Source organism: Danio rerio, chromosome 5 (genome assembly GCF_052040795.2).
Source record: "Danio rerio strain M-AB ecotype USA chromosome 5, GRCz13ab, whole genome shotgun sequence".
NCBI lineage: Eukaryota > Metazoa > Chordata > Actinopteri > Cypriniformes > Danionidae > Danio > Danio rerio.
Window position 1 is genome coordinate 23,112,000 of NC_141025.1, and position 15,501 is coordinate 23,127,500.

Genomic DNA, 15,501 nt, shown 5'->3' on the forward strand with positions numbered 1-15,501 from the left:
AAAAGGTAAATAACTAAACAATATGAATTTTATGATAAAAGACGAAGCTGGGGAGTTTTCTAAGTGTAAATATCGCCCCCATCAGGACCAAGAGAACGGCGCAGAAAGAATGTCTCTTGTCCTTCGTACTGGTAAAGAGATTAGCAAATAAAGAATGATTATTGCATTGTTGAGGTCATGGGTGAAAGGTCAAATTCCAGATAAATATCAAGCCAATGACAAGAATGGAGACAGAAAGAAAGAATCAATCAGATGACACAACCAACTTGAAAAGAATAATATTATTCCACAAATTAATCACGACACGAGCCCCAAAGTTCTTTAGCTTCACAGATTTTAATTATTGTTATTATTATCAAAAAAAGATTCTCAGAAAAAGATGAGACACAAACACAACACTTCAATACTGAATATTCAAACAAGCTCATAATGCCCTTTCAGTCAAATACAAATTAACAGCTCATTCAGTCAAATTGAACAATGGTTTCAAGAGAATCCAGAAATATGCCACTTTCCAAATATGTTCAATATTTCACTGTTGCATCTAATTCTTTATTGTTCCCTCTTTTCCCCAATCACATACCACTAGCACCACATTTAAAGGTAAAAGCTAATTCTGTTCAAACCATCAGAACACAATACAACAAAAACAATACGCACTATTATCATAAAACAAAATGACATATGTAAACTCATACCATTAATAATCAATTAACCTTATTAAAGTAATAAATGAATACCGTACAACCGGCTCTGATGACTAAAGCCACTTTAGAGAGTTTAGTTTTGAACTAATGCACTAGAATAAAACCCCACGCACGACAGTACACTCCAATATTTCTAAACCTGCATCCTTTTCCACTAGCGACTAAATACAGACACGGTACAAACACGATATCAAGGGTTCACTTATAGAAAACTGAAATGAAAAACGACGACCTCATGTCCAGGAAGACAGATTGAACTACAGGATCACTATGAGAGGTCGAGTTATCAGACTGCAGATGGTCCATTTCTCCAGGACAATGGAGTGTTTGTGTATGAAAGTAAATGTGTGTTTGTGTGTGTTTGGGAATGTGCATGCATGAGAGCATGAGTGAGTGTGTTTATATAAGTGGATCATTTTCTGTTGGGGTCGTGTGTGTTGGTCAGGTTTTCTCCAAGGTTGTAGAAAGCACTGTATGTTACTCGTCAGGTTTTCTCTTGGGTTTTTTAGGGTTGCGTGAGCGGCTTTTGGCTTTGCAGAGAGGACAGATCGGTGCATTCCGGTGGATTTGTTGGTGACAGGAAAGGCAAGCCTGAAAAAAGACAACAAATTCATTTAATACTAAGCAGATCTTTATAGTGTTACAAAATATTTTTATTTAAAAGAAATGCTTTGGAATATTCAATCAATTAAAGATTTCTGAACCCCAAAATATCTTAATGTAAAGGGGATTTTCAAAAATATTAAAACTAAAGACTGTGTCACTAAGGACTGGAGTAATAACTAAGCCCACATGGAATACGTGTGCAGAAATCTGCAGATTTCCATAGATTTTTAGCCCATCATTGAGTCTTTTGTATTTACTTCTGTAAATGTGTGTAAATGTATATTATTTTGTGCTTAGATTTATATCAGTTTTTAAATTAGTTTCACTAATATTATTGTGATTTATTAATAATAATATTAAATTGTTTATATAATTAAATTACTATATAGTTTGTAAACTAATATGTTCTGTCTTTTAGTAGAGATATTATATACGAGACTTGCTTAGTTTACAAAATAAGTGGATCTAATTGGAATTGCATTAATTGTAAACATAAAATATAAGTAAAAAATGTATTATTTTTATTTCATATATTCAGTTTTTAGTTACGATAATCATAAAATCATTCTGACTATAGTGTAATATGAAATATAAAATTCAAAAACCAGAAAGTAAAATAGCTCTTATAAACTAAAAAGATAAATAATAAAGATAAAAATAACCCTAAGCTTTGAGTGTATAGAAGTCAAAATGAAATGATGAATGTATAAAAGATAGTGTAGCATTGTAAAAGTTCACTGTAGTTCAGTATGTGAAGCTTAGTTAATTAAAAATATTAATTAAGTTCTTAAATTGAATCAGACTGCAGTACTACAATAAAGCCAATGCCATAAAAAAGTTTTACCTGAACTATTTACCATACGACTCAAGCAGGGATGCCCCAACTTTTTCTTATGAAGAGCCAAAAACCAAAATTGATTGATGCTTGTGGGCTGAAGATTTCCAAGGCTAATTTATTAATTTATTTAAAAATGTTTAATAAATACTAAAAAATGTTGCTTTATATTAACTAATACAGTACTTATTTTACATTTTATAATAAACAAAACAATCTCATTTATTACAGAATTACACTAGTTGTTGCCTTGATTTGCTTGCCAATGTTTTCTGCATAGTCCTCTATCTTTCAAGTGACAGTATTTACATATTTAAAAAAAATCTGATTCATTTACAACATTTAATTGAAACATTTAATTTCAGTTTGTTTGTTTTTGTAGCTCAGCAATAAAACAAAAAGTAACGTAAAATTAGTAATGACGATCTCTGTGTTAAAGGCATTCAACCCAACCTTCTCCATCAGTCTTACTCTCCTCTCAGATGGGATGGTGGCCAAATCAAAGATTACAATGGGTTATCTTTGGCCCGCAGGCCCTACTTTCGGTATCTCTGGAATAAAAGCAACACCTTATTTATTTTGCCAGCAAAGTGTAAACATAAGCTATTACATATTATTCCACGCATGACGGCTAATGTATGAGCATTTGCACACATACTGTCATTTTTACTGCCTTAAATTCTGTAGATGATTCAAACTTACTTACTTTCCTATTCATCTCAACTTACATCAATCAAACAGACTAAAAATAAAAGATTTAAGTTTATCGATTACGTTAATGTTAGTTATTTATTGTGTATAAGGCATAAAACAATTAAGTTGTCCCAAAAAACTTAAGAGTTGTGTTACCTTAACTCATTTTAAACAAGCAGCAAACGTCATTTTTGAGTGTAGTAGTCAAAATGTGGATCAAAACCTTTCTCCAAAGATATCAGATCTTTATGAAGATAATATATTGATGACATTTAAAACCTTGAAGGAAAGATATAAAATTTCTCAGTCTCATTTTTTTAAGTATCTTCAGATCCGTAATTTTATAAGATCTAAAACTCATTCAAATCAGTGCCCGACCCTCAGTAGATTAGAAGAAATTGCAGTTAAAGATCCCAGTGCCAAATACGAAATTTCTACACTATATAGCAAATTCGTCAATGCTTCCAAAGAATCTACAGACTGGCACGGATTGATGGCTTTTAAATGGATGTTACAGAAAATAATTGGGAAGAAAGTTGTGTTTAAGCGCAAACATTATCAATCAATACCCGTTTTAAACAAATTCAAATAATTGGATAATGAGAACATATATAACACCAGAAATGTTAAATACATTTATTAGAAATATTTTGGACCTTTGTGGAAAATGTTTGACTTACAAAGGCACACTGTTGCATTGTGTTTGGCAATGTAAGCACTTGCAATCCTTTTGGAAAGAAATAATAGGTGTAATCTCTAAAACTATTGGTAAAAAAAATCCCTGTTCGCCCTGAAATCAGTATTCTTGGTCTTTTCCCACCTGCCTTATCGCTGAAGTCATATGAACAGAAGTTTCTAAATCTGTGTCTGATGCATGCGAAGCGCCTGATTGCCATTTACTGAAAAAGTATTCATGGTTACAGTTCATGAAATACACAACGGTTGTCTGTGAAAAGGGCAATAATCATATAAGCATGATCTGACAACGTGCTTACAGAATACATACAGTGTGCATAATTAGACATTTTGTGCTGTCCGTATCTGTACTTTTGAGCAGGCGAGTCAGTTTAGGACCATGATCTGTTCACACTGCAAATCTGATATTAGCCACATTTATAATAGCAGTGTGAACAGCCATGCAAAACAAAAATCATATCTGAGAAAAAATCTGATTTGAGCACTAAGCCTCGCAGTGTGAACGTAGCCTTACTCTATCAAACAAAAATGCACATATTTTACAAGATTTGGGACTTCTTTCTTCATTTTTTAAATAAAAACGGACTGACTGTTTAGTAATCCCAAACAATGTGACTGTGTTAATGTGCACTGTGTTTGTAATGACTAACTTTAATATATTTTTCACTTTCATGTGCTTTCAAATGCTCTTTAATTTTTTTAGTATTATTTTATCTTATTTTAGTTTATTTTTATTTTCTATTTATTTATTTGTTTATGTATTATTTTCCTTGCATGTGAATGCATTTTTTATGGCTCTGTCGGGATGGGGTGGGTGTTCTTTAATTTGGTATTTGGTTATCAATACAGTATGTATGCATCACATTTTTCAGAAACAATAAAAGTGTGAAAAAAAACCTCTCCAACACCCATTCTTGTCCTAAGTGAATCCACTCAAATGGTTGACTACTGTAGACAATGTAAAAGTCTGCGTACCTTCATTGGTGGCGGCTGCTGTCGGAACGTTGCCGTCTGCCTGGCGTCCTGTTTTCGAGCAGCCTGAAGCTGCTGGGCTGCAGCTGCCGCCGCCGCCAGGGATTCTGGAATAGGGGGCTCTTGGGGTTCTGTCTGCCACTCAGCCTTTTGCTTTTCAAAGTAGCTGCAACACGAGAAAGAGCACACAAACAGACAGTAAGCAGTTTAGCTTTCCTATACACACACACACACACACACTGTACACAATTACACACTCTCCTTCTCGCAATTTCTCTGACTCAGCTTTAAGAATTACTCTGTTGCAAACACACACTCCCACACGCCAGTGACTCATTTTGAGGAGTTTCCCCAGTCACACACACAAACACACACACTCAGAAGCAGTGTTACTGACTCCAGCGAGAGTTTCTCCTCTTCCTGGCTGAGGTCTGGAAGTCTCTGTAAGCCGAGGGTCATCCTCAGGGCGTCCACATGCTCTTTCAGTGGCTTGTATTCATCGTGGAGACGTCTGGTGGACTCCAGCAGTTTGTTCAAGTCACTCTCTGACTGTTTGATAGTGTTTTCCATCTGGGAGAAGAAATATAGCCAGTCCATAAATCACAATGGTGTTAACCTAATGGTTTGGCGTCCAACTCGGTAACACCCGGTCAGATTGTAGAAACAAATATAAAAAAATAATAATAATAATAAATACTGCAGTCTTTGAACATACTATAACCATACTATGTTTAAAATATACTAAAATAAAGTAGACTAAAAATGGCTGGGTTCCACACAATTCCTTTAAGTTCTCCCAACAAAAACCAATTCAGTTGACTTCATTGATTTTTACCAAATTAAGTGGATTAAACTAGGGTGACACAGTGGCTTAGTGATTAGCACTGTTGCCTTACAGCAAGAAGGTTGGGTCAGTTGGGATTTCTGTGCGGAGTTGGCATGTTCTCCCCATGTTGGCGTGGGTTTTCTCCAGGTGCTGATTTGCGATGTTTCAGTGCATTTTAAATTAGTTGTTTGAACAAGCAGCACTTTAATTAATACGTTTAGTGATTCTGTGGCTGCTATTTTAACACAACTACAGTAATTTTAGTAAATTGTCTAATACTATAGTTTTCTATAGTTACAGGGTATATTATACTACAATACACCACAGCTTACTGTACTAAAAACTAAAGTTTATTACAGTAAAGCTTGCTAGTTAATACTAGTAGCATTCAATTGCAAAGAGTTTTAAATACTACAATATATATATATATATATATATATATATATATATATATATATATATATGTATATATATATATATATATATATATATATATATATATATATATATATATATATATATATATATATATATATATATACACACAAGATTGTATATATGTACAGTGGGGTTAAGTATTGAACATATCACCATTTTTCTCAAGCACTTCAAAAGGTGTCAAATAATTCCATGTATGCAAAAGAAAACCAAACAAATTGGTTTACAAAGTAAGTTATGTGTAGGGCCAGACAGAATTTGCGGACGTTTTTTGTTATTTCTGCTTAGTATGTTTTTGAAAAATTAGCGGATTTATGCAGAATTATTTTGGGATATATATATATATACTATATATATATATATATATATAGTAAAATAATGTGTATGGGTGTTTCCCAGTGATGGGTTGCAGCTGGATTGGCACCCGCTACGTAAAAAAAATATGCTGGATAAGTTGGTGGTTCATTCCGCAGTGGCGACCCCAGATTAATAAAAGGACTAAGCCAAAAAGAAAAATAAATGAATGAATATAGCATAATACACTTTACTATAGTGTGCTTCAAAACGCTACAGTAATTACTATAGTATTTTTTCATAAGAGAACAGTGAGGTGGTAGAGTAAAATATAATGCAATACAGGTGAATTTTGGCTTTTATGAAATAACTCTGTTACACTTTTATTTATAGCATGCTTGTTACCATTTAATTACACATTTAGATTCTCAGTATTATTAATTAACTTGCCCTTACTATAGAGTTAGTGTTAGCAATTAATTTGCTTCAGGTTTAATTCAAATGTTTTATTCACCCAAAACTTTAAATTCTTGTTAGTTCACTTGTTTAGAACCTATCTGAGTTTCTTTCTTCTGTTGAACAGCTGCTACTGGCACCCTTTGACTTTCATAGTCATTTCTTTTCCTACTATAGAAGACGATGGGTGCCAGCAACAATTACTCTTCAAAATATCTTTTTTTTTTTGTGTTCAACAAAAGAAAACTGGTCCTACTTTATAATAAGTGGCCTTAACGCCTATGTGTTTACATCAATATATAAATACAATGTACTTAAAGTGTTATGAATGTATTGCAGAACACTTCTGATGCTACTGAGATGGGATACGGGTATGATTAGGAGCAGGTTTGGTGTTATGTGTACGTTTAAGGTTGGATTAAGGTGTAAGAGATGGGCAACAATGTAATTACAGAAATTAATTACGGATGTAATTACATGCAGGTGTTTAATTAAGCATTTATTTACACAATAAGTATTATTAATGGGTCACTATTTTGATGGTCTGATTGTTGATTTTAAATTACATTGCCTCTACATGCCAACTAATCCTCATTAGATTATAAGTAGACTGTTAGCTTGAGGTTAGGGTTAGTTGACATGTACTTGAAAAGTTTCTTATAGTCAGTTAAATGTCTGTTGAAGACATATTAAGCAGACAGTTTCTTAATACTCTAGTGGACCATCAAAAGTAAAAGGTTAGCTATTAATGCCGGTGAAAGTACTAGTTAAGGCCCATTAATATAAAGTGGACCCAAATACTCATAAATATTTAAAACCTTGGAGGGAGAGTAAATGATAAAAGTAATTCATTATTGAGTAAACTATAACTTTAAGTGTAATTTTGCATAATTTACTGTTACTATTACAGTAAGCATGTGTAACAAAAACACATGCTTACTGTAAAGTTTTATTAAAGTTCAATAAGGATGAATTTATGCTTTAAAAAAGCCTACATTTTGTATTTTAAAATGTCATTTATGCCTGACACATCAACACTGAATTTTTAGCATCATTATTCAAGTTTTCTCAAATCATAATATGCTGATATGGTGCTTAAGAAAAATGTATTCGCTGTGCTGCATAATAATTTTCTTCAGGTTTCTTTAATCTTCAAAACATACTGCAGTAATTTTATGCATGATTAACTCTCACTTTTGATCAATTTAATGCACCTTTTCTGAATGAAAATGTCAATCTCTTTTAAACCTCAGAAATATTATCTTTTGCATGCTTTTGTACAGATGGATTAATTACCAGAAGTGAAGATGTGACGAAGAGCTGATAAATACGAACGCTATTCAAATAAATGAATCATTATCAACTAATGTCTGATACAGTGCTCAGCCAATCTCTCATTTCAATTCATATTTTCTATAGGATTCTTTATATTTGTGCATATACATTAGATTAGTCAGTACTGAAGGCAAATTTGAAGCTTATCTAACAAAATAATTCATAATAACGGTTTAAAACTCATAGCCCAAATGTATATGTTATAGAAAAATACTGAATAACATTTTCAAAAATAGCAAAAATCAAGAGAAACAAATTATACAATTTAGTTGAAATGTTGTAGATTGTATTTTGTTTGCATGAATTTAATTGTATTATCTTTCCATTTCTAAAGATGCTCTGTGACTAAATTAGTACTTGAATATATCTGTTTAATAAATCTGTATTGTTGAAATGCACCAACATATAATACCCATATTCACTAAGAAATGGATACAAATATTTATTTTCAAAATGGGGTGTACTCAATTATGCAGAGAATTATGCTGAGTGTAATGTTTTTTATGTTTATTATATATACATGACATGCATCAAGTCATAGTGAGTTGTCTTTCTGTATATTAGGTGTGATAGAAAAGTGATTTATTACAAATATAAGTTATTACAAAATATGTAACTAAGATTAACCAATTATCTCATAATATATGTTGCATGCATTCATGTATATGCATTAAGTCAGAAAGAGCAGATGTGATGAATAAACAATAAAGAAATTATAAATGGAGTTCAAATCAAATCTTGTATCACAGATGATCTGTTTACCACGTTAATATCCGCATGAATGAGCCGCAGCTCCTCTACGTGAGCCATTTTCTCTTGCAGCAGAAGATCCATTTCCTGTTTGTACTCTCTCAGGTGCTTTTCTTCTGACTCCAGAGCTTCAAACTCGGTCCTCAGTCTAGATTTGATCTTCTCCATCTGAATTGTCTTATTCCTGTAAACCCACACAAATTAAACTGAGCATCCAGCCACTGCATGACAATGCTATAACAATGCAGCCTGATCTGATCTGGTGCATGTGACTTTAAATGAATAAGACATCTGTATTGTGGTTTCAGTGATGCCATCACAAAATGTTTTAGGCCTATTTTGTGCACATCAATACTTCAGCAGACGATCATTAAAGGCTTTATAAATGATTAAGCTCCGTTGTGCAGGAAATGAACCGTTTGCTATGCAGTTTCGTTCCTAACCACAACAGGATGCCTACACACTTACTAACGCTAAAATAACGGTGTGATCAGAGACTTTGCAGAATTAGTGCGAGACGTTTTCAGATTTAGAGCAAAGCTACTTCTGTTTTATGTTGTAAGCTATTTACTTTAGCATGATGACCGACACAAAGCAATGAAGCAATATCTCAAATTGTTTAATGGTTGATTAAACAGGCAAATCAAGCACTGCTTCAAAGAAATTAAACGTTTATATTTATGCGTTTTTATAGCGATCCAGGCGAATTGGCCAGATGTTGGACACTGAGCTAGCGTGTCTGCTTTTGAAGCAATCTCGGCTTTTCTTACCTTATTTCTTTGATGTTTTCTAGCTTGCACATTATCTCTTGCTCGTCCGCCATGGTGGACTAAGAAAGGGTAAGACGTGTGTTGGAATAAGAAAAGAAGAGACGATTGTAGCGGATATTCCTCTCATAAGAAAGACAATGGAAATGCTAACCAGCTGTGGACAACAGCAACACCCGCTGACTACATTTCCCACAATTCTCGGCGAGGTTTAAAGGGAGCGCGCGTTTAAAAAATCACTCAAGGGTTTTGTCAGACGTCCGTGATATTCAGATTATATAGATTTAAAGGATATTTGGGGTAAAATATTTTAAATATTAGCCAGCTTTATTTGTATGACATGTTTATCATAAAACAAACAAACAAAAACATATCTAGAAAAACAAGAACATTTATTAATTTGTTAATGTTTATGTAGAGCAGGTATATAGGCAACTTTTTCTCGACACAACACTGGATTCAATTATAATTTTGAGGGATGTAAACAAAAACAATGGTCCCAACGTATATCCTGTTTTACATTTTTAATTTCTATAGCTTTCGCGTGTCCAAAAAGAGCCACACATTGATAAGTAATGTTTTGACAGCTGATTAAAACATTACATATTATACAAGCCCGTAGCCTGCCTATTGAAAGTGGTATTTTTTTCTGAAAAAAGTGGACCTTTTTGCAGTTATTCGCCTCATGCGAGATTTAAATGCTGCATTTTAGTGGCATTTTAAGCACTATTGTCTATATGGTAATCATAACCACACTTTTTGATGTATTAAAAATATGTGCTTACCATCCTACTTTATAACGAAGTATTCATTCATTTTCCTGTCGGCTTAGTAACTTTATTATTCTGGAGTCGCCACAGAGGAATGAACTGCCAACTTATCCAGCATATGTTTTATGCAGCGGATGCCCATCCAGCTGCAACCAATCACTGAGAAACTTCCATACACACTCAAACACTACGAACAATTTAGCTTACCCAACTCACCCATAGCACATGTCTTTGAACTGTGGAGAACACTAGAGCACCCGGAGGAAACCCACGCCAACACGAGGAGAACATGCAAACTCAACACAGAAATGCCAACCCAGCCGAGGCTCAAACCAACCTTCTTGCTGTGAGGCAATCATGCCACCCACTGCGCCACCGTGAGACCTATTTATTACAAAGTTTTTATCTACAATTTTGCAGTTAAACTGTAAATTATTAGTTTTAGATATGTTATGAAATAAACAGAGAAAATATGAAAATTATTTTAAAATACAAATCTATTATCATCCATCATTTAAGAAAGAAAAACTTAGGAGTCTGGTAAAACTTGTTTAAACTAAAAAAGTGTAGCTAATAGGCAAATAAAAACTGGCCATTTCATTCACTTCCTCAGTCAGAAATGGGCACTTGAAAGATTAATATTACATTTGTCTTAAAGCCTTTTTCTGTCTGTAATTTTCACAATTTAAGATAGCATAGCAGTCAAAAATGGGATAAACCAGTACATGTAAAGGTCATATTCATGGCCTTTGTCAGTGAGGGGTGTGTCTTTCGAATCACCCAAACCCCCACTGGCTACAGCCTGTAATACACAGCCTCAGCAAATTATGAGTGTTTGTTAACATCTTTTTTAAAATAACGACTGCAGCATCCATGATAAACACACCATTGTAAACAAACATGGTCAGTTCACATGTTTGCACATTGTGCATGAATTTAAAAAACTGCTGAGGCTCATCTGGATTAAAGTTAACGACTTACAGTTAATTAATATGCACACACTTTATGAGACATCAATGTAGCCTGTTGGTTGCAACTGATTCAGCTAGAGTGAAGCATATAAGTGAAGTCTGCTATAATGTTCTGCTGAAAAAGTCACCTGAATCAATGGCCTGAGGGTGAATAAACTGACAAAAAATATTTTTGGGGTGAATTGTAACCGCTTGATGTTATTGTGTATGTCCACACATGCTGCTTTTCAAGAACTTAAAAACCTGTTTGAGCTTTTTCGAAAAATGATATAGGCCTAGTTCACCACTGAACAGTCAGAAAGATTCACACTGAATCGTAAAAGTCGTTCGAGCGATTTGTTGAAAAGAATCGACTCATACGAATGATTCATTCACGAATCGGGCATCATCACTTCTGATTCAAAACAGACAACAGAAAATACACGCTGCTCGACATCTCAGTCAATTATAGGGAGGGAAATGCATCGCTTAACAGACATTTCAGACGTAATTTTAATGCAACAGAGGTTTGCATATAGCCGAGCTATCGAAACCTGTTGTTGAAATAAAATATTTAAACAATTGTGGCGGCGCAGATGCCCGGTATTGGCTCATAGGACGATAAGTCAATAAAAAACGATTCCAGAATTACAACTGCTCAATGATATCATCCTTACGAACACTAAAGTTTGGAGACTGGCGGTCATAACGGACCGCGCATTCAGCGCTCAGCGCGTCCGATGTATTTTTAACCCTCAGTTGCTGCATTACCGGAGTCCCGTCCACCCACGTGCTTCAAAACGCTGAGACGGAGGCAGCAAAACACGCACTTTCTGCGGCTCTGCCCGTCCGAGCGCAGCGACAGGGGGCGTCCGACGTGTTGCCGAAGCGAGGCGGTGGGTGCAGTCGGGGCCGCTGTAGGGAGGGAGGGAAGTGAGGAAGGGAGGGCGAGAGGAGAAGGAGGGATGGAGATGGATGATAGATGCTTATGTAGCGCGTCCCGTACGTTTGCCGTTATGCTCGGCCGCAGACAAACTTGCACCCTCCCGTGACTTTCTTTCCCCTGCTGCTCCACCCATGAAGCAGGACGCAGGGCGAATGCGTGCCACTGTTCCGGAGCGCGTCGTGATCGCTTATTTATCCGTCTGATAAATGGTTTTGGAGCTCGCCGCGCCCGCCGGTGCAGGCCCTGCGCTCCAGCGCTGCATCCCGCACATCCAGCGGGTTTTCCGGGTCAGAGTGAGCTGCAGCGCCGCCGAGTCCAGCTGCGACAGCCCCAACGCCGGTTCCAGTATCATCGTAAACATCGAGGACGGCAAGGAGGAAGATTGCACTAAAGCTAAAGTGAGTGTGTGTGTGCGTGCGTGTGTGTGAGAGCGCGTGTGTCGCAGGAGAGCTGCGCGAGCACGACCGATGAGCAGCCACATCGCCATTCAAGCTGTTTATTTTGATATATTTTCAGCTTTGGGTTCACTTTCACGGGTCTAATTAAGAAGTTTGTTTGTTTCCTTCATGACTGTGTAGAATAAACCCTCTGTAAATGCTTCAGGTGCAGCGAATCACGGCCAGAACTGATGCTCACGACTCACGTTTTACAGAGATTTACTGAGTGCAGTTTGACAGGCGGCGCGCAAACACGCACTCGCTGACTTTTGAGGCTACAGCCAAATAATGACCCATCACAGACACGATAGTTTATACAGTAGATAGTTACGTTTACTACTTTATCTTTAAACCTGATTCTCACAGAAACCTGTTGACATTATTAGGGCTGAAGCAACGCGTGATTTATGAGGTGTTTATGAGTCAACAAGTTGGTCTTTAACTTGACATCATGAGTTATTATTAAAACATTTGTTTTCAATTTATATATTAATAGGCATGTAATCATCAATAAACGATTAACTTAAAAAATACACTTAATCTGCAAGAATGAAGCATGTAGGGTTTGTTTACACTTGGCTTAAACAAACTTGGGTACGATTTCTTTCAGCAGGATTTATTAGATTACAATAAGTGTGAACACTGCCATCTGACTTTCATTACACACAAAATAAAACAGCATCAGTTTGCCTTCTACTGCACATTAAAAGAAATATATCTAAACTAGCCAAAACAGGACATGGATTGACTAAATGACACATTTTATGAGCGCTTACAAGTTCTCAACCGATAAAAAAACTGGATTTATCATCACACCAGCACTGTATTGTTTGCACATTCAGTTCCATTGCAAAAATCTTTAGGTTTAGTCTTAAAAACGACACCAAGCAAGTCAGGATTAAATCAATCATGTTTTAGTCCAGAGGAAAAAGCAAACAAAAACAAGCTGCAAGTGTGAACACACTCTCAGTGTCCTTGCTTGGGCCAATCACAATCAAGCCAGTTGTCTCTTGTTTGGCATTCTGCGTACACGCCAATGTCATCGCACTGACTGCTGCTGTGTTTGCATTAGTCCTGCATCTCCTAAAGCATTAAAAGTGTCCTAAACAGTGCAGCTTCAGGTACAGGATGAGGCCTTCTGTCTGAGTGCATGCTTTCACCTCCTGCTGACTATTTTGTCATAACTGCACCATAAGATGCTGCCACCCACTGTGTCTTTAGACTGAGTGTCTGAGCTCGGAGCTGCACCGTGGGCCTTAAATGTGCTTCATCTCGCCATGAGCTCCAGCAAAGAGACTCCACTTGTTGCTATGAGACAAACCGGCACAAACCTGTGCGTGTGCTCGAGTGCATGGTGGCCTTGCTGATTGTAAGCCTGTGTTGTGGAGGAGGTGAGGAGAAGAGAAGGGAAAAAGAGAAGGAAAACAAGGCAGAAACGAAAGGGGAAGAGCGAGGGAAGAAAAGGAGGAGGGAGACTTGCTTGTTGAATATGTTGTCCTGTTTTTGCTGGCTGATGTATTGGGATGTTTACAGAAGACTGAAAGGGATAGTTCAGCCAAAAATCTAAATCATTTACTCTCTCTTGTTCCAAACCTTTAGGAGATTCTTTCTTCTGTTAACCACAAAAGAAGATATCTTGAAGAAAGATGAAAACCTGTAATCGTCATCTTTCATAGTATTTGTGTTTCGCACTATGAAAGTCGATGGTTACAGGTTTTCAGCATTCTTCAAAATATCTTCTTATATCTACTTATAAAGATTTGGAAACTTTTGAAGGTGAGTAAAATAATATTTTTGGGTGAACTAACCCTTAAAATACAGAAGTCCACTCTACATGACAGGCCGCTTGTTTGTCCATTCCGGCTCTCCGTGCTGCAGTTTCTGTCTGCAGTCAGTGGAGTGTTTTGCATGACAGAGGACTGATGAGCTTTCCTGGCTCTTTTGGGTTTTAGACGATGTCTGGCCTTTGCAGAAAGCTGATTGTGTCAGATCTGTGCTCTCTGGCTCTGTTTAACACAGCAGTGGGCTCACACATTTTTTACCGGGAGAGAAATATTTCAGCGTTCTGCCTTGTGCGTTCACGTGCTCCCTGCACACAGATCTCTCCCACACACTTTAGCAGCAGTTTCCCGATCAGTTCCAAGGCAGGCTGGGTGATGTACAGAGAAAGCGTAAGTTTACGTCAGACGCGTCCCTAATGAACATGGGCGTATGAACGAGCTGCTGACCTCAGATTTTCTCCTATTTATTTAAAACTAGGTGTGAGTTTTTACAGGGAATAACGTTGGCTGTTCAGTTACATTGTGCTCATTTGTGCATTGCTTTGGTCATTATCTATTATATATATATATATATATATATATATATATATATATATATATATATTAATATCTTGATCATAATGATTATGATAAGGCTATTGCTAATAATAATAATGTGTATATTTTTATATTTCAGTAAATTAGTATTATATCCTAATATTTTATTTTTGGTTTTGGTTTATTTGTATCTTTTTGGTGATTTTGATCATCATCAACAATGATAATACACATTTATTTATAGTAGTTTTTTTTTTTTAAGTTTTAATAATTATGTATTTTTTTGTACATTGTATTCTTTTAACATCGATAAGGAGGATTATAGTATTATAAATGTAATATTAATTACAGATAAAATACTTATGATAAACATTTAATATATTTTATATATTAGTAATATATTATACTTTACTCTGAATAAATGCTTTTAACATATTCAAAATATTAATTATTATAAAACTTTTTTATTATAATAACAATCTATAATAATTTTATTATTTTTTATTAAAAAAGGCAACATAACAAATGAGTTTCATAAAGTACTTAACTAAGTTTAATTATTTTATTTTGACTATTTCAGTGCCTGAAAGTTTGTCTATTATCTATTTGAATATATTATAATCAAAACATTTATTGTTATATCAAGGGCTATTTCATAATTTGTCACACAATTGCTTTATCAAATCTTTATAACAACAACAACAA

General features: G+C 35.4%; 2 protein-coding genes and 2 long non-coding RNA genes across 6 annotated transcripts in view; 2 read left to right on the top strand and 2 right to left on the bottom strand.

Moving 5' to 3' along the window:
* LOC147843941 (uncharacterized) overlaps window positions 1-15,501 on the top strand; it is a 560,137-nt gene that overhangs the window by 17,363 nt on the left and 527,273 nt on the right. The gene's annotated exons all lie outside the window — the stretch shown is intronic.
* Window positions 321-9,540, bottom strand: zc4h2 (zinc finger, C4H2 domain containing). The gene is made up of 5 exons (NM_199642.1): window positions 9,379-9,540; window positions 8,621-8,792; window positions 4,907-5,079; window positions 4,513-4,675; window positions 321-1,298 (listed from the first exon to the last, which is right to left on the bottom strand). Exons 1-5 carry the CDS (start codon window positions 9,429-9,431, stop codon window positions 1,185-1,187), a joined length of 675 nt encoding a protein of 224 aa, NP_955936.1. The 5' UTR covers window positions 9,432-9,540; the 3' UTR covers window positions 321-1,184.
* The window catches only part of zc3h12b (zinc finger CCCH-type containing 12B), a 24,116-nt gene continuing 20,654 nt past the window's right edge, over window positions 12,040-15,501 (top strand). For both annotated transcript variants that reach the window (XM_087253443.1, XM_087253444.1), the window contains exon 1: window positions 12,040-12,439. In XM_087253443.1, the coding sequence (XP_087109569.1) occupies window positions 12,248-12,439 (192 nt within the window). In that variant the 5' untranslated portion in view covers window positions 12,040-12,247. The remainder of the gene's footprint in view (window positions 12,440-15,501) is intronic.
* Window positions 13,079-15,501, bottom strand: part of LOC141385801 (uncharacterized) — an 11,264-nt gene continuing 8,841 nt past the window's right edge. For both annotated transcript variants that reach the window (XR_015491156.1, XR_015491158.1), the window contains exon 3: window positions 13,079-14,627. This is a non-coding gene — a long non-coding RNA (uncharacterized LOC141385801). The remainder of the gene's footprint in view (window positions 14,628-15,501) is intronic.